This window comes from Hippopotamus amphibius, chromosome 16, assembly GCF_030028045.1.
Source record: "Hippopotamus amphibius kiboko isolate mHipAmp2 chromosome 16, mHipAmp2.hap2, whole genome shotgun sequence".
NCBI lineage: Eukaryota > Metazoa > Chordata > Mammalia > Artiodactyla > Hippopotamidae > Hippopotamus > Hippopotamus amphibius.
The window spans coordinates 57,570,765-57,592,335 of record NC_080201.1 but is presented as its reverse complement, the minus strand read 5'-3'; the positions used below and the strand labels follow the sequence as shown (position 1 = coordinate 57,592,335).

Here is a 21,571-nt window from a genome sequence, read left to right as displayed (position 1 = left end):
TAGAGAGGCTAGGCCCGGCGCTTCTATAAAGTGCTGGGGTGCAGTGTGGCGCAGAACGCCTGGGCTCCTGAGAGTGTGTGTGTGTGCCTGTGAGGGGGCAGCTCCGGAGGGGGGCTGGAGCCAGAGCTGTGGGTTGCTCACTCCAGGGTCTGGGAGAGCAGGAGTGAAGGCTCACATTTCTGAAAAAGAAGAGACTGGGCGCCTGAATTTGTGGGTCCCAGAGGGAGGAAGAGATTGTGCATTTAGATTCCTGGGTCTAGGATGCTTGAGACACAAGATTGTTGGGTGGGACCCTAAGTCCCAAGAAAGAGGGGCTGGCTCTTGGGTCTGAGGAAGGTGGGGTTGCCGGCCTGGACTCCTGGGTCCTGGGGGAGGAAGGGGCTGAGGTCCTGGACTCCTGGGTCCTGGAGGATGAAGGTGCTGGGGGCCCAGACTCCTGTGTCTGAGGGTGGGGCTGAGGGCTGCTTTCTTGTCTTTTGGGTGAATTGGAGCTGGAGGCCCCTGAAAAGGCAGCTTTGGGGTCCCTGTCTAGGATTTTTAAAGCTCAGAGACCTGCCTCCCGAATCACTGCCAAGGGCAGAATCTGTGTGGCTGGGCTGCGACCTTACAGAGGCACAGACTGCCTGGGGGAACAGGTGCCGGATTTGGGAGTTTCAGATCCAAGAGACCCCGCAAGTTCCTAGGAGGCGGCCTTGAGGGGTAAATTCGGCGCCAACTCTGCAAGCAGGGAGGTGCCGGGTAGGGGGCGCTGGAGAGCCGGGGCTCCGCCCTCGAGGGCGGAGCCTCCCACCCAGACTCCTCCCCCTCCCGCCCTCCTCCCTCTTCCTAGCTCCAGCTCGGCCACCAGCTCCGGCCTCGGCGCCCCCTCCCAGAGCCCCCCTCCCCGGAGCGGAGCCCACCAGAGGGCACCTCTCCCGTCCCCCAGCCCAGCCGCCCGGCCAGAACAGCAGCCCCGGGGGGCAACCCCCTCCAGCCTGCCTCCCTCCAGCCCAGCCCTGCCCGATCCCCCCCAACCATGAATCTCTTCCGATTCCTGGGAGACCTCTCCCACCTCCTAGCCATCATCTTGCTACTGCTCAAAATCTGGAAGTCCCGCTCGTGTGCCGGTGAGACGCCCACCCCGCCGCAGAAGGGGGGAGAGTGCGGGGGACATTCCAGCACTCGGGGAAGGGTTTGGAGACATAGGGGGACGGTCCCTCCCCGCCACTTCTTACTGGGGATCCCCCTTCCAGGTCCGGGGTCGCCAGGGGGTCGGCTCCTTTCCCCAGACCGGGGGTGCCTCCAGTTTGGTGGGGGGTGGCTCCAGGAACCCAATTCAGCCTTCCCCGGCCCCTATCTGGGTGGCCTTAGGGTTCCCGGGGCTGGGAACAGGGAGCTGTGGCCGGCAGGGAGGTGGCTGGGAGTTGATGACGTGGACTGTGCTGGCCAGAAAGGGAGCAGGAGGTAGGCGACCTGTTCCGGAGGGCTGAGGTCAAGTGGGGTCTTCCCGAGGCCGCACCTTGGATCCAGACTGGGGGAGGACCCTGAGGGGTCCGGGGGCGGCCGTGAGGCCTAGCCTGGGACAGAGCCTCGGGCTGGAGTAGCTTTGGGGCCGGGCTGCCCCCTGGCTGTAGGCCGTGGGAAAGGGCCCTGCTCAGGCTGGCGGCTGGGGAGGCCTCCAGGGACAGCTGCACTCCAGAGCCGCTTCCAGGCTCGTCCTGGGCCCTGGGCCTGGATTTACTGACCGTGCAGCCCACCTGCAGCCTCCCCCTACCCCCATGTCTCTGCACCACAGGGATTTCAGGGAAGAGCCAGGTCCTGTTTGCTGTGGTATTCACTGCCCGCTACCTGGACCTCTTCACCAACTACATCTCACTCTACAACACGTGCATGAAGGTAGAGGCTCTTCCTAACCTGCAGGGACCTCCTGAGGGGGGAGCCGGGGAGGGTCCGAGGGAGGAGGGAACGTGGGTCCCAGACTTTTGGGTCGGAAGGAGGAGGGGGCTAGGGGTCCAGACTGCTAAGTCTCAGGGAGGAGGTGACAAGGGCTGGGACTCCTGGGTCTGAGGGAAGAGGAGGCTGGGGGTCCAGACTGCTGAGTCTAAGCCTATGGGGGGCTTGGGCCCTGTGCTTGGAGCTGAAGCGCCCTCCTCATCCTCCCCCACAACAGGTGGTCTATATCGCCTGCTCTTTCACCACAGTCTGGATGATTTACAGCAAGTTCAAAGCCACTTACGATGGGAACCACGACACGTTCCGAGTGGAGTTCCTTGTTGTTCCTACAGCCATCCTGGCGTTCTTGGTCAACCATGACTTTACCCCTCTAGAGGTAGGCCACCTGCAGTCCCTGTAGTGGTGGGGTGAGCTGTGGGAGAACAGCTATTGACAGTGGACCCACTCAGAGGCTTCCTTCTGCAGGGTTTGCTCCAGCTTCCTTCTTTTAGGACGTAAAGTTCAAAACAGGGGCTCTGGAGTTAGATGGTAGTAGTGTGACAGCAGCAGCACTCACTATGTGCCAGATGCTGCTCTGAGCATTTCACATACGTTAACTCATTACTTTTCACAGCAGCCCCATTTTATAGATGAGAAAACTGAGGCTTAGGGAGTCAAAATGACTCTTCCAAAGTCATTGGCCTAATGAATAGTCCAGGCGTCAGCAACAGGGGCTCTGGGGGGCCAGGCTACTTGGTTTCGGATCTGTTACTTTCTATTAGCATGACCTTGGATATGGATCTTGACCTTTCTGTCTCTCAGTTTCCCTATTTGTAAAGTTGAGATCAGGTCATTGTGAGGATTTACTGAGATTAGACAGCATCGCCTAGTGGTTAGACACAGACTCTAGAACCAGAGAGCTGGGATTTGAAGCCCACTTAGCAGCTGTGGGACTTTGGGCAAGTCATGTAAAATCTCTGTGCCTCAGTTTTCTCATCTATAAAATGGGGATGATCAGTTCCTACTTCATAGGTTCTAATGAGGGGTTAATATTGGTAAAGCACAGTGTCTGGCAGTAGGCAGGAAGTGCTGTCCATGCTTGTTCAGTGCCTGCAGTGTTTAGGACCATGTGAATACTTTTACTCCTAAATGTTAGCTGTCATGGTTTTATTGCATGGCATTTTGGTGGGACCTGTACAAATTCCAGGGAGAAATTTTGGGAGGGTCTGTGCTAAGTCTGTGATCTCCTGCCTCCTAGGGCCTGGCAGGAATCAAATTCAGAGCAGTCTTTCCTCCCCCAGGACCACTCACTCCTGCCTTGTGAGAAGATGGCCCTGGGACTTCCCTGGCCGTCCAGTGGTTAGGACTCCATGCTTCCACTGCAGAGGGTGTGGGAACTAAGATTTCCACAAGCTGCTCCTAGGCGGCCAGATGTACTGATGTTTTCAACAGAAGCCACAATTCAGGAGTTTTCCTGAGAAATCTCACTTTACACTTTTGGCTACAGATTCCAAATCTATTTCTTTCTTTCTTTTTTAAACTGAGGGAGCTTTTCTTTCTTTCTTTCTTTCCTTTCTTTCCTTCCTTCCCTCCTTCCTTCCCTCCTTCCTTCCTTCCTTCCTTCCTTCCTTCCTTCCTTCCTTTCTTTTCTTTCTCTGTGTTGGATCTTTGTTGCTGTGTACGGCTTTCTCTAGTTGTGGTGAGCAGGGGCTACTCTTCATTGTGGTGCGAGGGCTTCTCACTGTGGTGGCTTCTTTTGTTGCTGAGCATGGGCTCTAGGCATGTGGGCTTCAGTAGTTGTGGCATGCAGGCTCAGTAGTTGTGGTGCATGGGCTTAGTTGCTCCATGGCATGTGGGAATCTCCCGGGACCAGGGATTGAACCCGTGTCCCCTGCATTGGCAGGTGGATTCTTAACCACTGCGCCACTAGGGGAAGTCCCTCCAGATCTATTTCTAAAAGCACCCTGCAGGCTAGGCAAATCTGACTGAGGGTGACTTTGACCCAGGGGTCCCAGAAATGTCAAAGGGAGGCAGCACTGCATGTGGCAGGAACCCCAAGCTTGGCTGCAGGGCCTGGACTTTGCACACTTACCATCAGCATCACCTTGCATGGAGCAATCACTGAGCTGGGCCCATTTTGCAGATGGGGAGACTGAGACGGGGGAAGGCACTGGGGCTTGCTCCAGGTGGAGGAGGCTGGACCAGCATCCAGGCTTCTTGACTCCAGCTTGTGTGGTTCCCTTTTTCAGAGGGGGGAGGTCACTTGTGCAAAGTATTGGCACCGACTGTGTATCCAGCTCCGTGCTAGCCATTCCAAATCCATCATCATCCCATCTGACCCCTCAGCTACCTGGGGAAGGAGATATCCTCCTCCCTGTTTCTTGGAGGACTGAGGGGAGGCTCACAGGGGAGACCTCACAGACTTTGAACCCAGGTCTGCCTGCTGTCAAAGCCCATGCTGTTGATGGGTGCGTGCTGAAAAATTATTTTTTAATCATAGAAGGAAACAATTCTTTAAAAATTTAGACATCACGAAGAGATAAAGTAAAATGCAACAGACCTCCTCTCTCCTCTTATGTCATGATTCTGTTCCCCACGGCTAACAATTGGGTGTGTATCAGCTTAATTGGTATGTTTCCCGAGAGCCTCCACTAACCTGATTTAGTAAGAACCTCATGGTGGATTCTGAGCGATTATGGGAATAAGCCCTAAAGTGCAGCTGCCTTGGTAGGAATCTGTTTCCACTCACGTCTTAGCTGTGTGGCCTTGGACGACTTACTGATCCTGTGGGCCTCAGTCTCCTCATCTGTATAAGGGGGATAAGAATGGGACTTACCTCAAAGGGTTAAGGCATATGCCAGTTAATACCCGTAAGGTGCACAGAGCAGTGTCTTGGCTATAGTAAATGCTATATAAACGTCAGTTCTCAGAATATGACCTGATGGTCCCCACTGCCCTCCCACAAACCAAAATAAGCCAGGAGGAACCACACCTGCCAGCTGGTTTTGTTGTCTGAGAGGAGGTTTCGGTGGGTCTACAGATCACAAGTCACCCCAGATGGGACTTTCAGAGAGCCAAGGACTGAAAAGGGGCAGACAGCTGTCTGCCATCTTTTCATCTCTCCTTCCTATGATGCCCTGTCCTGCTCACGAATGATGATTGTCACTGCTCCCTAAATGGTGACCGGTGACAGGCACTTGGGGACCTTGCTCCCATTTGCTCATCCATTCATCCAGACATCGAACATGTGGCAGGCACTGTGCCAGGCGCTGGGCCCACAGGGTGCCCCAGATGTAGGTTCCTGGGCCTCATGGAGCTCAAGGTCTGGTCAGATCTGCCAGGAAGAAGATAAGACAGAGGATGTGACTATCCTGGGGGGTGGATGACTAGGGAGGATCTCTCTCAGGAGGCAACTGATGACCTGACGTTAGAAGGAGGTGGAAGAGGCAGAATGTGACCGTCTGGGGGAAGAGCTGAAGGAATAGCAAGTGCAAAGGCCCTGGGGCAGGAAGGAGCGTGGTGTGTTGGAGGACCAGATGGAAGGCCCAGGTAGTCGTAGCCTGGAGGGCGAGGGGAGGGAGTAGAAGATGAAGCTGGATTGAGGAGGGCCTTGAAGGCCAAGGTTAGGAACTTGGGTTTTATCCTGGATGTATTAAGAAGTAGCTACTGGAGGGTGTTAAGCCAGGGAGTGACACAGTCTGATTTCTGTCTCTCAAGATTACACATTGAACGTCACCCCTACCAGGGCAGGAAAATCATCCCAGTTTTTTGTTTTCTGGCCGTGCCACATAGCTTGTGGGATCCTAGTTCCCCAACCAGGGATTGAACCTGGGCCCTCAGCAGTAAAAGTCCTAACCACTGGACCACCAGGGAATTCCCCAAATCATCCCCGTGTTAGAGATGAGGAAGCGGAGGCTCCAAGAATCTGGGTCTCTTGCCCAGGGTCTCATAGAAGAGAAGTCTCAGAGCCAAGATCTCAACCTGGGCTGCCCTTGGGAGAGGTAAAAAAGTGCTCACGAACTCCGGCTCCGAACCCTTGGTTTGAATCCAAGCTCTGCTGCTTACTAGCCCATGGTCCTGGACAAGTCTCTTACCCTCTCTGGGCCTCAGTTTCCTCATCTATAGAAGGGGATGCTGGGAGTTCCCTGGTGGTCCAGTGGTTAGGACTCAGCACTTTCACTGCCGTGGGCCCAGGTTCCATCCCTGGTCAGGGAACGAAGATCCCGCAAGCCACATGGTGGAGCCAAAAAAAAAAAGGAAAGAAAGAAGGGGCTGCTGATAATAGTACCTCTCTCATGGGGCCATCGTGGGGATTAAAGGAGAGGATACTCTTGGGGCGGGAAGAGCGGTATCTGGCACACGGGGAGTGCCCGGCAGGCATCATGGTACCCGTTACTCGCTCTCCAACATCACTGCGCCTGCAACCACAACGCTCTCCATCTTCACCCTTCTCTTCCGCCCTGTCCCCTCCCACCTTGTCCTGCCCTCTGCTCCCATTCCCCGGTCTCCCCGCAGATCCTCTGGACTTTCTCCATCTACCTGGAGTCTGTGGCCATCCTGCCGCAGCTATTCATGGTGAGCAAGACAGGCGAGGCAGAGACCATCACCAGCCACTACTTGTTTGCGCTGGGTGTCTACCGCACCCTTTATCTCTTCAACTGGATCTGGCGCTACCACTTCGAGGGCTTCTTCGACCTCATCGCCATCGTGGCAGGCCTGGTCCAGACGGTCCTCTACTGCGATTTCTTCTACCTCTACATCACCAAAGGTAGCCAGCGTCGGGAGCCAGCTGGAAGGGGGCCTGCTCCTTCCCCACCTCCTGCCCTCCCTGGGGCTCCATCCACCCCACCCTGTATCCCTCGAGGGAAGACAGGACAAAGAGAGCGGCAGGTGTGGCCTCTGACTTTTCTGCTCTTGGAATTTGTCCTAAGCCCTCCTCCTGCCCTGAGGTGCTGGATCCACAGTGTTTCAGTCTCACAGCCTTAACAGATCTAGAATTCCCATCTCCCTGGCCCCAGCAGTGTTCAGAGAACCCCTAGCAGTGCTCAGAGAACGGAGGGCCTCCTCTGTGTTGATTGACCTCTTTCCTCACCTTCAGGGACTCAGGCCCACCAAGATTCATTCATTCAGTCAACGAATTTATGGTGCACTTTCTCTGTCCCTGGCCAGGGCTAGGTGATACAGCCACAGGGGAGGAGATGGATGAGGCCCTCCCCCCGCTCTGTACTGTGGTCAGGGGGAGGTGGGGAATGGACAGGAGAGATGCTGGCAAGCAGCGAGAAGGGCAATGACAGAAAGAAACCAGGGATGTGCTGGTGAGCAATGGTGCAGGGTGAGGGGGTTCCTTTACGTGAGGGGGTGGTGGTCGGGGGAGGCCTTTTAGAGGAGATGGTGATTACACCAAAGACCTACCAAGTGCAGGGTCAGGCAGTGTGAAGGGAAGAGGAGACAGGAGGGCAGAGGCCTGGAGACAGCCACGCCCCGTGAGGATTAAGACCGGGAGGGCAGAAACAGGGGGTTTCGCCCGGCCAGCCTTGCCAGACCCTGTGACCCCAGCTCCCTCTGAGATCCAAGGCCTCTAACCTCGAGAGTCCTTCCAAGATAGAAGAGGAGCAGCCAGCATTAGGAGAAGTGGGGCCTCCTCTGGGGCTCCCTGGCTCAGCCCCAGCCCGGGAGCGTGGTCCTCAGCCCCAGCGCGGGAGCCTGGTCCTCAGCCCCAGCCCGGGAGCCTGGTCCTCAGCCCCAGCCCGGGAGCCTGGTCCTCAGCCCCAGGCGGGGAGCCTGGTCCTCAGCCCCAGCCCGGGAGCCTGGTCCTCAGCCCCAGCCCGGGAGCCTGGTCCTCAGCCCCAGCCCGCAGTAATTCCGGCTGATCCCTCCCAGTTGATAATCCGGAGTCCCGGGGCTGCCCCTCCTGCATCTCTGCCCAGCCCAGCATCCAAGCCCCTGCTGTGGGTGTGGGAGGCCATCCCCTCCGCGGGGGGACCCTGTGGTCATGCCCGCCCCCTCTCCTTCTCTCCTCACAGTCCTAAAGGGGAAGAAGCTGAGTTTGCCCGCGTAGCCCTGGTCCTCGCATCCCTCTCCAGGGCAGCAGCGAGAGGCAGAGGAAGGCAACGAAAGACGAAGAGCCTTCCCACCCAGGGGTGACTTTTTTTAAGAACCCACCTCTCCTCACTCCCCAGCCCCTTGCTCCTGCCGGGTTTCAGGGGGCGGTGGAGGACCCAAGTGTTGGGGGAGCTCAGGACCTGGGCTGTTTGTAGTTTTTTGCCTTTTAGAGAAGAAAAAAAAAAAATCTTTCCACGATTTAGTTTTTGATTCTTATGACTCCTTTCTCTTCTACTCTCTGGCCCCAATTTTTATAAACCGTTTTCGAGTGTCCTGTGGGGCGCGGCAGGGTAGGAGATCTTTTCCCTCCCCGGAGCCCCTTGGCTTCCTTCTGGATTCTAACCCCCCAGCCCCACTGGTTGCCAAACACTCAATCTGCCAACGCCTGCCTGCCAGACCTCTGACCGTGGCCATGAACATAGCCCCCCGTCCTCCCCTCCCAAACTTCTGCATTGGGAAAGGGAGGAGGGGAGGGAAGGTCTCCCCTGATTTTTTCATAATTTTTTCCAGAGTTTGGGTTTTTTGGTCTTGCCCTTGTTCTTTTGGCAATTTAGGGGGGCGTGGGAAGGGGGCTGGCCCCAGGGTCACCGTGGCTCTACGGCCACGTTTTTGTACAGAAGTGATGGCTGATTCTTCGTTCTCTTGAAATAAACTGAGGAAAATGATGCCTCTTTTGCTACTCCTTGCCCTCTCTCTGGTGTTTATGGGGTCCCCCCAGCACCCCAGCCCATCTCTCTGCTTCTACTTTATCCCATCCACCATCCGCAGGCAACCAAGGCCTGGGAGGAGCAGGAAGATGAGAAACCGGGCTTCCCGAGACTCTGAGCTTCACCCTGACTCTTCATGACTCCACAGGGGAAGAGGTTTCAGAGAAAAAAAAACTTCTCGAAGATTCTTCCTATCTTGGCACAGAACTTCCCTGACAATTCTCCCTAACCTCAGGGTCGCAGAGGAAAACCTCCAAGAGCCTGTGATTTGGATGTCACCAAGGGACAGCCCCTGCCCCCATCATTTTGCATTGTGTTGAATCACTTTATGTTTTCTTTAAAAAAGAAAAAAAAAAAATGGAATTGGTCGCCAGCCTTTAAAAACCAGATTTTCGCATTAAAATCGGGATTTCTGGCTTCTCTTGAAAAAAACCCATCAATCTGACAATGCCGGGCCCTCGTTTCTGGGTGGCAGCAGGTGGCTGGGAGAAGAGCATCCCCCCCGCCCCCTCCCAGTCCCCAGGACTTGGCCGAGGGGTGGATACCATCTATGATTGGGCTGAAGCTGTTGTATTGTGGTTTTGTTTTGTGAAGTTCAAAGGAAAGTCAAATATTTTCCACGTTTCCCTCCAGATGGGCTTCACACCTGGCCTGTTTCCTTCACTTGCGCTACCTGCCTGCCCCTTGTAAGCTTCTGGAGTTTTGTCCCCTGATTTTGCCAGATGCCCTAGACCTAGAAAGGTCTGCTGAGGCCTTTCTTAACTGCCTCCAGTTCTCCCATAGGACAGCTCTGGAAGCTTCAGGAGGCAGGTAGCTGGCATTTGCCGAGCATTTCATAAGCAGCCAGGCAACGCGTGTTACACAGGTAAGCTGGTGGGACCCTCAGGGCACCCTCGCTTTGCCAAGAAGGAAACCAGGGCTTAGCGGAGTGAGCAGCAGAGATGGGGTTGGTACCCCGGCTTCCTGCTCCTGGATCCTCTGTGTTTAGCCACTGCTGTGGGGTTTTTCAAATGTTTTTTTCTTTCTTTCTTGTAAGCTAAGCCAATGGACCTTCTGTTTAGAGATATTTGCCCAGATGCCTCATATGAAAAATGCAGGAGCAGGGCTCCTTGGGTTGATTTGGGTTCGGGAGGGGGCACGTTTTTGAATGCAATCTGCAAACTATCGATCTAAATCCGGTCTCTGTTTGACAGCCAGCCCAGGTTGGGCCCAGAGAGATTAGTGACATATCCCAGGTGGTCCAGCTAGTGATGGAGTGAGGACCAGAGCTCCAGGTGCTCTGTTTCCCATACCGGCACCCTGCCCACTCCACTGCACAGCTGCCCTTTCCTCCAGGTGCCCATAGGGACCACAGCCTATTTATTTCGGCATCCTTAGCACTGAGCACTGCCACACAGGAAACCAAAAAAGGGGACCACAGAGCCCACACTTGACTCCCCACAACTCGCATCCCTTTGCCCAGTTTGTAAATGCACGCTCTGCAGCCACTGTGGCCCTTGTGTGGGTGTGTTTGGTTTGGCCGACATAGCATTAAGCTCTTTTCTTTCTTTTTTTCTTTCTTTCTTCCTTTCTTTCTTTCTTTCTTTCTTTCTTTCTTTCTTTCTTTCTTTCTTTCTTTCTTTCTTTCTTTCTTTCTTTCTCTTTCTTCCTTCCTTCCTTCCTTCCTTCCTTCCTTCCTTTCTCTCTCTCTCTCTCTCTCTCCCTCCCTCCCTCCCTCCCTCCCTTCCTCCCTTTCTCTTTCTTTCTTTCTCTTTCTTTCTCTCTCTCTCTCTCCCTCCCTCTTTCTTTCTTCCTTCCTTTCTTCCTTCCTTTCTCTTCCTTTCTTCCTTCCTTTCTCTTTCTTTCTTTCTTTCTTTCTTTCTTTCTTTCTTTCTTTCTTTCTTTCTTCCTTCCTTCCTTCCTTCCTTCCTTCCTTCCTTCCTTCTTCCCTTCCTCCCTTCCTCCCTTTCTCTCTCTTTCTTTCTTTCTTTCTTTCTTTCTTTCTTTCTCTCTCTCTCCCTCCCTCTTTCTTTCTTCCTTCCTTTCTTCCTTCCTTTCTCTCTCTCTCTTTTTCTTTCTTTCTTTCTTTCTTTCTTTCTTTCTTTCTTTCTTTCTTTCTCCTCTTTCTTTCTCCTCTTTCTTTCTTTCTTTCTTTCTTTCTTTCTTTCTTTCTTTCTTTCTTTCTTTCTTTCTTTCTTTCTTTCTCTTTTATATTCCTTGCCAACTAATTCCACATAAAAAGAAACGGATGTCTGGCTGTTCTAGAAAAACCAGAAGGTTCTAGAGCTGCACTATCCAATACAGTGACTATTAGCGCTGGAAATGTGGTGACCCCAAATTGAGATGTGCTGTCCGTGTAAATCACGGGAAGGATTTTAATAACTTAGTGCCCAAGAATGTAAGCTACCTGGCTAGTGATTTTTTTCTACTAATGACATGTTGAAATGATCATATTTTGGATATATCTGGTTAAATAAAATATATGAAAATTCATTTCACTTGTTTCGTTCTACTTTTCTTCATGTGGCCAGCAGACAATGTTAAATGCTGTCCCCCGTGGCTCGCATTTTATTTCCTTTGGCCAGCACTGCTCTATAATTTTTTTTTTGGCTGCGTGGTGGCATGTGGGATCTTAGTTCCTCGACCAGGGATCAAACCTGCGCTCCCTGCAGTGGAAGCTCGGAGTCCTAACCGCCAGACCACGAAGGAAGTCCCGGACAGCGCTGCTCTGGACACGCCCAGGCTGCCGTGCGGAACGCTGGGTGCCGAGTGAGGCTGCCCCTTCCCAGATGTGGCCCCCACCTGCACCACTCCCTTCCTGAGTGCTTCACCCAGTGGAGTTACCTGCTTAGTGTCTGCAGGCAGGAGCGTTTTGTTGCCCGAGCTCGAGTCTCCGATTAGATTCAGGGTTCTGGAAGCAAATTCCTTCCTTTTCCCCAAGACAAGCTCGCAAATATTTGAAGACAAGGATTTCCCCTGATCTCGGTCATGGACGTGCCATCCTCTAGTCCTTAAATTAAATGACTCCTCACATGGTTTTTGAGTTGGGTCCCTTGTCAAGTGGGGTGAGTTAAAGGACGTGGGCCCTGGCGACAGGGCGGGTTCAGTGTGGGCCCTGGTTCTCCTTAGCGCCCTCTCCACAGGCGGAAGCATCTTATCTCTGAACTTGAGCTTCCTCGGCTGTACAGTGGGGCACCTCGTGCCTCCCTCACGTGGCCAGTGCGAGGAGTAAAGGGCTCGCTGTGTCACAGGCCCGAGAGAAGGGTTTCCCTCCCATCACTGCTCCTAGCTATCAAGGTGGTGCCTAGGTGGAGCGTCCAGGAGGTGGGACGGAAATGGGACCTGCTGCAGAGACCCCTGAGGAGACCCCGTAGGATTTCCCCCATCCCTGGCCACTCAAGGGACCCGAGAGGAACAGACATGAGAAGGACAGAGGGCAGTTTTCAGAAACGCTTCTGGAGGGAGGATCCTCTCTTTACTGACATAGATGAGGCTGGCTAGTCGTCAGGCATCACAGCAAGGCGGGGGGCCTTTGGAGTGGTCATATAGGGGGACAGGGCGTAGCTGGCGTAGCTCAGGCTATGGGGGCCGGTGGTGGGCGTGTTGACAGGGCTGGCGGCGGACGGCGGGGAGAGGGAGGTCAGTACCACACTGCCCTCATCCAGGGAGCGCTTGTAGGGGACTGGAGCATCATTTCGGAGGTCCTGGAAGGCCAGGTAGGCCTGGAATATCTGCGGGCAGAGGAGGGCAAGCTAGAGGCTGGCGTGGGCAGGGGCAGGGGAGGAGAGGGGCCGGGGCGGGGGGCTGGCCCAGGAGGGAGCTGCAGGGTATGGCTGTGCCCGCTGCTCACCAGACGATGCCTGAAGCTGGGCTGCGTCTGCTGGGAGGAAGGGGCGCCTCCTTCCCTATTTGCCCAAAGTCACCGAAGGGGCTCGCGGAGGCCCAGGGGAGCTGGGTGGAAGGTTCTAGCCCTCTTACCCCATCCCACCCCGCCCTGCAGGGAGGGGGCTCCTCCTCACCCAGACGAGGATGGAGAAGAAAGAGAAGGTGATGGCGGCCTTGGCGCTGCTGCTCCCCAGGAGGAAGTGTCTGGGCGGCGAATGCTGCCACTGGTTGGCCAGGAAGCAGAATCCCACAGACCAGATGCCTGCCCAGAGGACTGCGGGATGGAGGGAGAGAAGAGGGCAGGGGGTGGGGTGGGAAGAGCGGGCTCAGGAAGGGCGGCTGGGGGGCGGGGGCTGGGGTCTCTGCTCTCGCTGTGGCCTCTTCCTCCCAGCCATCTGCAAAACACCCCGTGGAGTGGGGCTGCGCCCTCCACTAGGGGGTCGCCAGCCACTAGCGGCTTTTTATGTTTCACTCAATCCAAAATTCCAATCGATTAAGATAGAATTTTTAAAAATTCCACCCCTTGGTGGCACTGGCCACACTTCAAGTGCTCACTGGCGTGGCCTGTGGCTCCCATATCGGCGAGCCCAGGCACAGACCATTCCAGCCCTCACAGAATGTTCTCTTGGGTGGCACTGGACTCAGTGACCTTTAGGGGCCCTCCCAACCCTGAGACTCTGGAACTGGGCAGGTGTGGAAGAGGAGAGGAAGGAGCCTGGGCCTGAGGAAAAGGAATGAGCCTTTATTTGTGCTTACTGTGTGCTGGGCTCTATCTAGGGTGCTCAGCATTGGTTAGGAGGCCAAGCTTGGCTTGGCAGCCGTGTGCCCAGTTACACAACCTCCTCAAGCCTCAGTTTCCTCCTCTGTGAAATGGGAATCTGAACAGGACGTCCCTCCTTGGGTGGTTCTGAGGAAGAAACAAGACGGGGCACAGGGAGCTCTTGACGAAGTGCCTGACACGTGGGACGTGCCCAGTAAATGTCAACATTGCTACAGGCGTCCTTTCTCGCATTTCACCCTCAGAAAAACCCTGGAGTCGGGGGTTTTCACCCCAGCTTCTACGGAAGCTCAGGGAGGGGAGGAGACCCCCTCAAGCCCACAGAGCGAGGAGGAGAGATTTCAAAGCCGGGTCTGTCTGGCTCTGTGCTCTGCACCCTACCCCCTGGCACTGGCCACTGGCGGCTTTTCAAGAAAGGTTGTGAAGAAGGGAGGGGAATGAGAGGAAAAAGTTGGGCAGAAAAGAGGCTTCTAGAATTAGCATGGGGGTCAGAAGAGGTGACCCTTACCCTGAGTCCAAGGGACGGGCAACGATTCCCCAGGAGGAAACAGTGGATGCAGAAGAGCTTTGAGAAGGGAGGGAAGACGCTTTGGGTCACATGTGGAGGCTGGTCAGTGGCCAGCTGGGTGGTCAAGGGCGGTGTCCTGGGGGCCCTGGGGAGTCTAGGCTGGGGCTGGGAGCTGCAGGCGGGGCAGCTCTGGGTAGGCAGTGCCCAGGGGCTCACCAGCCAGGATGAAGTCCAGGAGCTGGAAGGCTGTCTTGAAGCGGGTGCTTGCAATGCGGCCCTCGTGGGCGTCCAGGGCAAGGAAGGCCAGGCAGCTGAGGAAGCCCAGGAGGCCGGCTCCCACAGCGAAGCTGCACGCTGAGCTGCTGCTGTTGAGGACGCAGTGGAGCTGCGAAGAGTCGGTCTTGTTCTGGTAGCCATCGGTCAGCAGGGAGGAGAAGACGATGAGGGAGAAGACCTGCGGGTGTGGGTTCCCAGGGGCCAGAGTGGAGCTCAGTATCTCCCCAGACCCGCTCATCCTCCCCGGGGGTCCCCATCACTGGGCGGGAGGGCCCTCCTGCAGGCCCTGCTGGTGGCTCCGGCCCCTCCCTCCTGGTCACGTCCTCAGAGCCTCCCAGCCCCACCCTCCCATTGCCCCTGGGCCCCTCTCCTCCATCCCAGCTCAGGCCTTGTCCCCCCCCGCTGGGCCCTTGCCCCAGCCTCCTCCCTGGCCTCCCTGCCTCCAAGTCCCCCCACATGGGTCCCCCAAGGAGTCTTTCCACACCCTGCCCCTTCCGGCTCCCAGCCCCCCACTCCACGGCTCCCTAGCACCCCCAGGACAGAGTCCCAGCCCCTCCTCTCTCCACTCAACCCTGCCTCGCTCATGCTTGCCTTCTGCCACCCAGACAGGTACCCGCCACCAAACCCAAGTACCAATAGGAAATGCACAGTGCCCAGGACACCGGAAGCGAGCACATACAGTATCTGCTATCCTGTTGATTCTCTCTGCCTCAGAGTCCTTCCCTCTGCCTGCCACTTACTTCTTTCTCCTCCCTTCTGGCTCGGCTAATTCCTCTCCATTTTAAAAAAGGAACTTGTGAAACATTCCAACGACACACAAAAGTACGGAGAGAAATGTAACAGTCAGTACCTAACAAACATTCACCTTTTGCTTCAAGGCTTTTTTTCTTTTTCCTAAATACATTTTGGCTGCGCTGCACAGCTTGTGGGATCTCAGTTCCCTGACCAGGGATCAGACCTGGGCCACGGCAGTGAAAGAGCCAAATCCTAACCGAACCACTAGGTCACCAGGGAACTCCCAAGGCCTTTTTTTTTTTTTTTTTTAAGCAAATACAGCCTGGGACTTCCCTGGCGGTCCAGTGGTCACTCTGAGCTTCCACTGCAGGGGACACGGGTTCGATCCCTGGTCGTGGAACTAGGATTCCACAAGCTGCATGGCGCGGGCAAAAAAAAAAAAAAAACAAATGCAGCTTCACTGATATGCTAGCCCTGTCTCCTTTGTGCCCACTGAACATAGCACACCGGGGCATCACTGTCCCTCTCTACCCTCGTCTTCTACTACGTTCATTCATGAAAACACTGATGTACTGCACAGGCGCTAGCCCGTGTCATCCTTACAACTGCCCTAGGATGTGGGCACTACTAACACCCCCGTTATTTTAGACAGCGGAGCTGAGGCACAGAGAGGGTCAGGAGTGGCCCAAAGTCAGTCAGCTAGTAAGGGGCAGTGCCTGGATTTGAACCCAGGCCATTTGGCTCCTGAATCTGCTTTAACCTCTGCTGTATACACTGCCACCGGCTGGACTAGACGCCTGAAGGGCAGCGGTTCCCATCCGTGTGATTCAGTGACAATCTGAAGCCCCAGGGACCTGTCCCAGATGATCACAGTGCAGCGTGGCAGGGGCCACAGCAGATACGGACGGAATGTGTGTGTGTATGTGGTGAGGGGTGGAAGCTGGTCCAGGAGGGCTTTCTGGATGTGGTGAGGCCTATAAGGAATGTTGCAGGGTGAGGAAAGATACGGAGCGGGACGTTGTCTGGGAGTCAGAAAGGGGGCCGTGGAAGGGCTGAGAGCAGGGGAGGGGCAGGGTCAGCTCTGGGTGTATGAAGGCCCCTGTGGGGCCATGCAGACATGGACTGGAGCTAGTGAGACTGGAGGCCTGGAGGCTGGGAGGCTGGTGGGGAGGCTGGGGCCTGCGGTCAGGGGGAGAGTCAAGGTTTGAGCAGGAACCGAAGTCAGTGGGCTAGATTTAGGAGTAAGTAAGGTGCGATCTGAACTGCACCTTAAAGAATGAAGCGACTTCCCTGGTGGCACAGTGATTAAGAACCTACCTGACAATGCAGGGGACACGGGTTCGATCCCTGGGCCAGGAAGATCCTTCATGCCATGGAGCAACTAAGCCATGTGCCACAACGCCTGAGCCTGCGCTGTAGAGCCCTTGAACCACAACTACTGAGCCCATGAGCCACAGCTACTGAAGCCCGTGTGCCTAGAGCCCATGCTCCACAACAGAAGCCACTGCAATGAGAAGCCCGCACAGCACAATGAAGAGTAGGCTCCCCTTGCCACAACTAGAGAAAGCCCGTGTGCGGCAGCAAAGACTCAAACGCAGCCAACAAATTAAAAAAAAAAAAAAAAAAAGAATGAGGAGTTTTGGGGAGGGATAAGTTGGGAGATTGGGGTTGACATATACACACTACTATATGTAAAATAGATAACTAATAAGGACCTGCTGTACAGCACAGGGAACTCTACTCAATACTCTGTAATGGCCTTTATGGGAAAAGAATCTAAAAAAGAGTGGATATATGTATACGTATAACTGAATCACTTTGCTGTACACCTGAAACTAACACAACATTGTAAATCAACTATAGCCCAATAAAAACTAAAAAAAAAAAAAAAAAGAACGAAGAGTTTTGCAGGCAGACAGGAGGAAGGGCATTCCAGGCAGGCCAAACCATGTGTGCAAAAGCCAGATGCTGCGGAGTGAAGCTCCTGCAGGGGTTGGAGGGAAATCTCATCCGAGGGATCTGGTGTGAGGGGAGGCTGGAAACGCAGGCGGGGGCCAGATCCTCTGAGGACTTGAACACTAGACCGAGGGGCCTGGATTTGGGAGCCATGGCAAAAATTAAATTTCTAATTTGGACTCAATTTTAGGCATGGAAGGGTTCTGAGCAGAGAATGGCCAGGGTCAGACCTGGGAGTCAGAGAAACTCTCCAGGGTCATGATGGATGGGAGGGTACAGGCAGAAACGCTGAGGCCGGGGCTCTGGGGAAGCCAGTGATAAAAAATTAGGACGCAACATTGGACTTGGTGATTGATTGGATGTGGTGGTGTTGGGGACAGGAGGGAGGGAGGAGACAAGGGGAAAGGAATTCATTAGAATTTGAACTCCTCCTGGACAGGGTGCACGTGGGACCCTTCTCTCTACGCCCAGCACCCAGCACCAGACTGGACCTCCGCAAATGTGCTGAAAGAGTGAATGACTTTGGCCCTTCTTTTTTGTTCTTGCCCTGCCCTTCAGAGTGGGGATGGGGGAGACAAAGGATTGAGCCCTAAACTCTTCAGCCTCTGTCCATTCTCCCCTCTCCTTTGCCTTCCTTGCCTTCTCTGAATAAAAGAACAAATAATAACAATAATCATCATCATGACTAGTCCCTCTTTTTGTCTAGCACTTTAGCATTAAGGGAGGGTATTCACATCCGTTCCCATCTCGGGGCTGCAGCACTGAGTCCGCAGAAGGAGAGCGTCTTCCCCTGCTGGTCCGAGGCAGAGCCAGGTCAAGGACAGGAAGGCCCATTGATCATTTCTGAGCCCAGATTCATTTTACCTGCGCTACCTCCCTGCAGCCTCGCGCCGGCCCCGTGTGGCTGCAGTTATTAATTCATTGCTGTTTCACAGGTGATAAATCGAAGCTGTGACGGTGCAGTGTTAAGAGCCAGATGCGTCTGACTCTGTCAGCTGTGTGGCCTTGGGCGAGTTGCTCGCCTCTTGGAGCCTCAGTTTCCCAGTCTGTCTCTGTGCTGCAAAGAGGTGGGGGCCTGGCCCTGATGGAAATTCTCATGACTGGCCAGACAGGGGAAGTGTCCTCTCAAGGTTAGTCGTGAGGGGGAAGTTATTGGAATCCAGGCCCCCCGACTTCCAGGCTCTGGGCTGTCTGTCCACTGACCCTGAAAACCTTGGGCTGCAGTTGGACACGCAAGGAGTGGGGCTCGGCTGGGCTGGAGGGATCTTAACCCTCTGAAGCCCAAGGCCAACCTCCTTCCACACCCTTCAGGGCCTGTCCCCGGGGAGGGAGCAAAGATTCATCAGTTAAGGCACCAGCTGGCAGTCGGCCGCGAGAAGGACAGGAGGACAGCTGCCCAGAGACTCCCTGCTGAAGAGCCCAGCCAGGGGGGAAGGAGGAGAGGGCGGGCACGAGGGAGGAGGGAGGCAGCAGGCAAAGTCCATGACTGTAACGTCTGGCACGGTCGGCGGCCCTTCTCCCCAGCCCTTCCCCACCCCTGTCCACACCAGCTGGGCCTCCTCCTCCCTCACCACCCGCCCTTTCTTCCAAAGCATCGGAAGCCCGCTCATCCTTCTGACTCGCTCGCCAGCTGGGTGACGTCCTTGGGCAAGTCACTCAGCCTCTGTGAGCCTCAGTTTCCCCTTGGGTCCAAGAGATGTAATGATGCCCGCGTCACTGGGCCGTGGTGAGGAGCAGAAGAGCTAAGGCCAGCGAGGGACCTGGAAGTGGGATGTGGAATGCATTCTTCTCCCTCTTCCCTTGGGTGAGAACGACGATGGACATGAGTCACCACCACCCTATGCCCTCCAAACCCATCTCTCCTCGAGCACAAGGTGGTCCCAATAATAATCGCTATCGAGGGACTTCCCTGGTGGTGCAGTGGATGAGACTCTGTGCTCCCAATGCCCGGGTTCGATCCCTGGTCAGGGAACTAGATCCCACAGGAATGCCGCAACTGAGAGTTCGAGTGCTGCAACTAAGGAGCCCACGTGCTGCAACTAAGGAGCCCATGTGCTGCAACTAAGGAGCCGGCAAGCCTCAACTAAGGAGCCCACCTGCCACAATTAGGACCCGGTGCAACCAACTAAATAAATAAATATTTTTTTAAAAAGTCGCTATTAAAGCAAAGATGAATATTTGCCAGGCCCATGTGAATCAGTTTTGGGGCATTGATTTCATTTTCACACAGTCTTTCCTGGTGAGCAGGAAGGACTATACACGGGAGGGTGTAGAGGTTCACAGAAATCAGGTCACTTGTTCAAGGTCACACAGGCCTAGGGTGACCTGGGAAGTTATCAAATAAAATGGGGCACTTTTGAGAATCAAAAGAGGTGTGGCTGATAATTACGCCAGGACCGACCCAGGCAAGCAGGGGAGGATGTCGCTCTATGTGGACAGCATGTGGCCAAACTAGGATTCTCAGCCAAGCCTGATGGATCCTTCTGGAATAGGACCCTGGGTTCAATCCCAGGCTTCCCACCTACTCCCTTGACCCCTATCAAGCCTCACTGTCTCCCTGGGCCTCAGTTCCCAACTCTGTCAAAGGAGCGCCGTGGAGGCTGCACAGCATAGAGCCCAGAGTCACAGCTCTAACTCCTCAAGTACTGAGGTCCAGAGAGGGGCAGTGATTGGCTCAAGGTCACACAGCAAATTCAGGGGCTGAATGAGGATTTGACCCCAGGTGTCTTGACTCTTCGGGAATGCGTTAATGATGAAACGAATGCAGGTAACGCCCTCGCTTGCACTATGCCTGGCGCATAGGGACCACCCATCGTCTGGCATCCTAGGTCTACATTACATATTCTTATTCTCTTCCTACCTCTGTGTATCTCTTTCTCCCCAGAGGCCCCAGCCCCTGCTCCTCTCCTAGTCCCTGGTCAGAGGTGGAAAATGAATGGGCGGTGGTCTCACAGAATCCAGTTTGAACCCCTGCCTCTTACTGTGTGACCTTAGCCAATGCTGTCCAATGGAACAGTCCACCATGATGGAAATGTTCTACATCCTTGCCGTCCAATATGAGAGCCGCCAGCCACATGTGACTGTTGGGCACCTGAAATGCGGCCACTGTGACTGAGGAATGAATTTTTTTTTTTTTTTGCCACGCCACGGAGCTTGTGGGATCTTCGTTTCCCACCAGGGATCGAACCCAGGCTGCCTGCAGTGGAAATGTGGAGTCCTAACCATTGGACTGCCAGGGAATTCCCGGAATATTTTATTTTCATTAGTTTAGATTAGAAGAGCCACATGTGGCTTGTGGTTACCCCTTTGGACAGCACAGCCTTAAAAATTTATTTAACTTTTTCTGATCCTCAGTTGTGTTCTCTCAAAAATGGGGCTCATAGCACCCACTTTGCAGGGTTGCTTCTCCCCAGGAGAGTTGAAAAGTGGTCAGAATAGCTCAGGGCCTATAGTTAGATGCTCAAGAAAGGGTGACTTCGGTTATGAACTCCCTTTGGCTTCGTTCTCCCCATCTGACCCCTTCTTCCCCACAACTCTCTGCGCTGGGTCTGAGAGGTGAAAACCCATGGGGCAGCTGGGCCACAGGAGGGCCTCACCCCTGCGAAGATCCTTGTGATTGCCTTTGGCCTCTTGAGAAACTGCACGGCTTCACTGTCGGCCAGGTCCTGGAGGCTTTCCGGGATGTGCATGGCGGCTGCTCTGCTGCCCGGGCCCTGGGAGGCTGGAGCAAGGATGCTGGGCGCTGCCTGCTGGGCACCACCGTCTGGAGGCTCCAGGCCCACGCTGGGGCTCGGCTGCTGCAAGACAAGAGGGACGGTGGGGGGGTGGTTAGAGTCCAAGTGCGGGGTGAAGGGGCTGCCGGGGTCCCATGAGGAGGGGGCATGGGATGGGCGGTTCTGGAAGATCCCAGGATGGGGTTCTGTGGGGCGAAGGGATTGCCAAGGGTCCCAGGAGTAGGGGGCAGGGGATGGGAGAGTTCTTGGGGTCCCAGGATGGGGTTATATGGGGTGAGAGTTCTTAGGAGTCAGTGCATGGGGTGAAGGAACTGCTGGGGGGTGGCCCTAGAGATGGGGGCTCAGGGTGAGAGGGTGCCTGATGGTCCCATGAGTTGACGTGCCGGGTGAAGGGGTTTCTGAGAATTCCAGAGGTAGGGGTACAGGGTGGGGGGCTGTGGCGGGGTCCCAGGCGTCAGGAATGCAGGCAGAGGGGGCTGCAGGGTGAGGGGGCTGCCAGGGCCTCAGAGATGGAGGTGCTGGGTGGGGAGATTCTGGGCCAGGGAGAAGGAGCAGGGGGAGGGCGGGCTATTGGGGTGATGTGCCTGACACAGGAGCCAGAGGGCTCATTTTAAGGACTGTGCTAATGAGATTTTCGAGGGAGCAGAGGTGCTGGAATGGCGATCGGGACCCCTAGGAGGTCTGAAACAGGGGATCCCTTTCATGCTTTGGGGTGACAGCACCCATAGTGGAGACCCCAGGCAGCTCAGGGTAGATTTTAGGCTGTCCTCGTGATTGGGGGTGATTGCCTTAGAATCAGGGCCTTCCCTTAGAATTTGGCTCCATCTTCATTGAAGTGCATTTCCTCAAGTCGGGGGTCTGGACCTCAGATGTGTGGGGAACATGGGCTCCGAACTCAGCTGTCCCCCAGAATGAGGAGGCTGTGCCCCCTGCACTAAGCTACCTTCAGAGAATCGGGGTCTTCCCTTTAAGGAGGTGGAATGGGGGTGGTGAGGCTTGG

The 21,571-nt window shown here is 55.0% G+C and overlaps 2 protein-coding genes and 1 non-coding gene across 5 annotated transcripts in view; 2 read left to right on the top strand and 1 right to left on the bottom strand.

Annotated features, from left to right (window-relative positions):
* Positions 1-794: 794 nt before the first annotated feature.
* On the top strand, positions 795-10,286 carry KDELR1 (KDEL endoplasmic reticulum protein retention receptor 1). 2 transcript variants are annotated; one of them, XR_009049658.1, is made up of 6 exons: positions 795-1,106; positions 1,775-1,875; positions 2,150-2,308; positions 6,427-6,679; positions 7,935-8,051; positions 8,782-10,286. XR_009049658.1 is itself a non-coding variant. In XM_057711354.1 (5 exons), exons 1-5 carry the CDS (start codon positions 1,016-1,018, stop codon positions 7,967-7,969), a joined length of 639 nt encoding a protein of 212 aa, XP_057567337.1. In that variant the 5' UTR covers positions 795-1,015; the 3' UTR covers positions 7,970-8,692. The 2 variants fall into 2 exon arrangements, 1 of the variants encoding a protein (XP_057567337.1); XM_057711354.1 differs by lacking the exon at positions 8,782-10,286 and having other exon boundaries at positions 7,935-8,692.
* On the top strand, positions 6,054-6,126 carry TRNAE-UUC (transfer RNA glutamic acid (anticodon UUC)). Its single transcript has one exon. It is a non-coding gene; the product is annotated as a tRNA-Glu (tRNA).
* A 1,852-nt stretch (positions 10,287-12,138) lies between the features above and the next one.
* The window catches only part of SYNGR4 (synaptogyrin 4), a 10,636-nt gene continuing 1,203 nt past the window's right edge, over positions 12,139-21,571 (bottom strand). For both annotated transcript variants that reach the window (XM_057713472.1, XM_057713471.1), the window contains exons 2-5: positions 20,434-20,634; positions 14,087-14,324; positions 12,719-12,858; positions 12,139-12,430 (exon numbers count right to left, since the gene is read on the bottom strand). In XM_057713472.1, coding sequence (XP_057569455.1) covers positions 12,197-12,430; positions 12,719-12,858; positions 14,087-14,324; positions 20,434-20,526 — 705 coding nt within the window. In that variant the 5' untranslated portion in view covers positions 20,527-20,634 and the 3' untranslated portion in view covers positions 12,139-12,196. The remainder of the gene's footprint in view (positions 12,431-12,718; positions 12,859-14,086; positions 14,325-20,433; positions 20,635-21,571) is intronic.

Bases quoted from the DNA above. Each gene is read 5' to 3' on its own strand.
- KDELR1 (XM_057711354.1), top strand. From the start codon at position 1,016: ATGAATCTCTTCCGATTCCTGGGAGACCTCTCCCACCTCCTAGCCATC. The intron at 1,107-1,774 runs GTGAGACGCCCA...TCTGCACCACAG, and splicing joins GAAGTCCCGCTCGTGTGCCG to GGATTTCAGGGAAGAGCCAG. The intron at 2,309-6,426 runs GTAGGCCACCTG...GTCTCCCCGCAG, and splicing joins ATGACTTTACCCCTCTAGAG to ATCCTCTGGACTTTCTCCAT.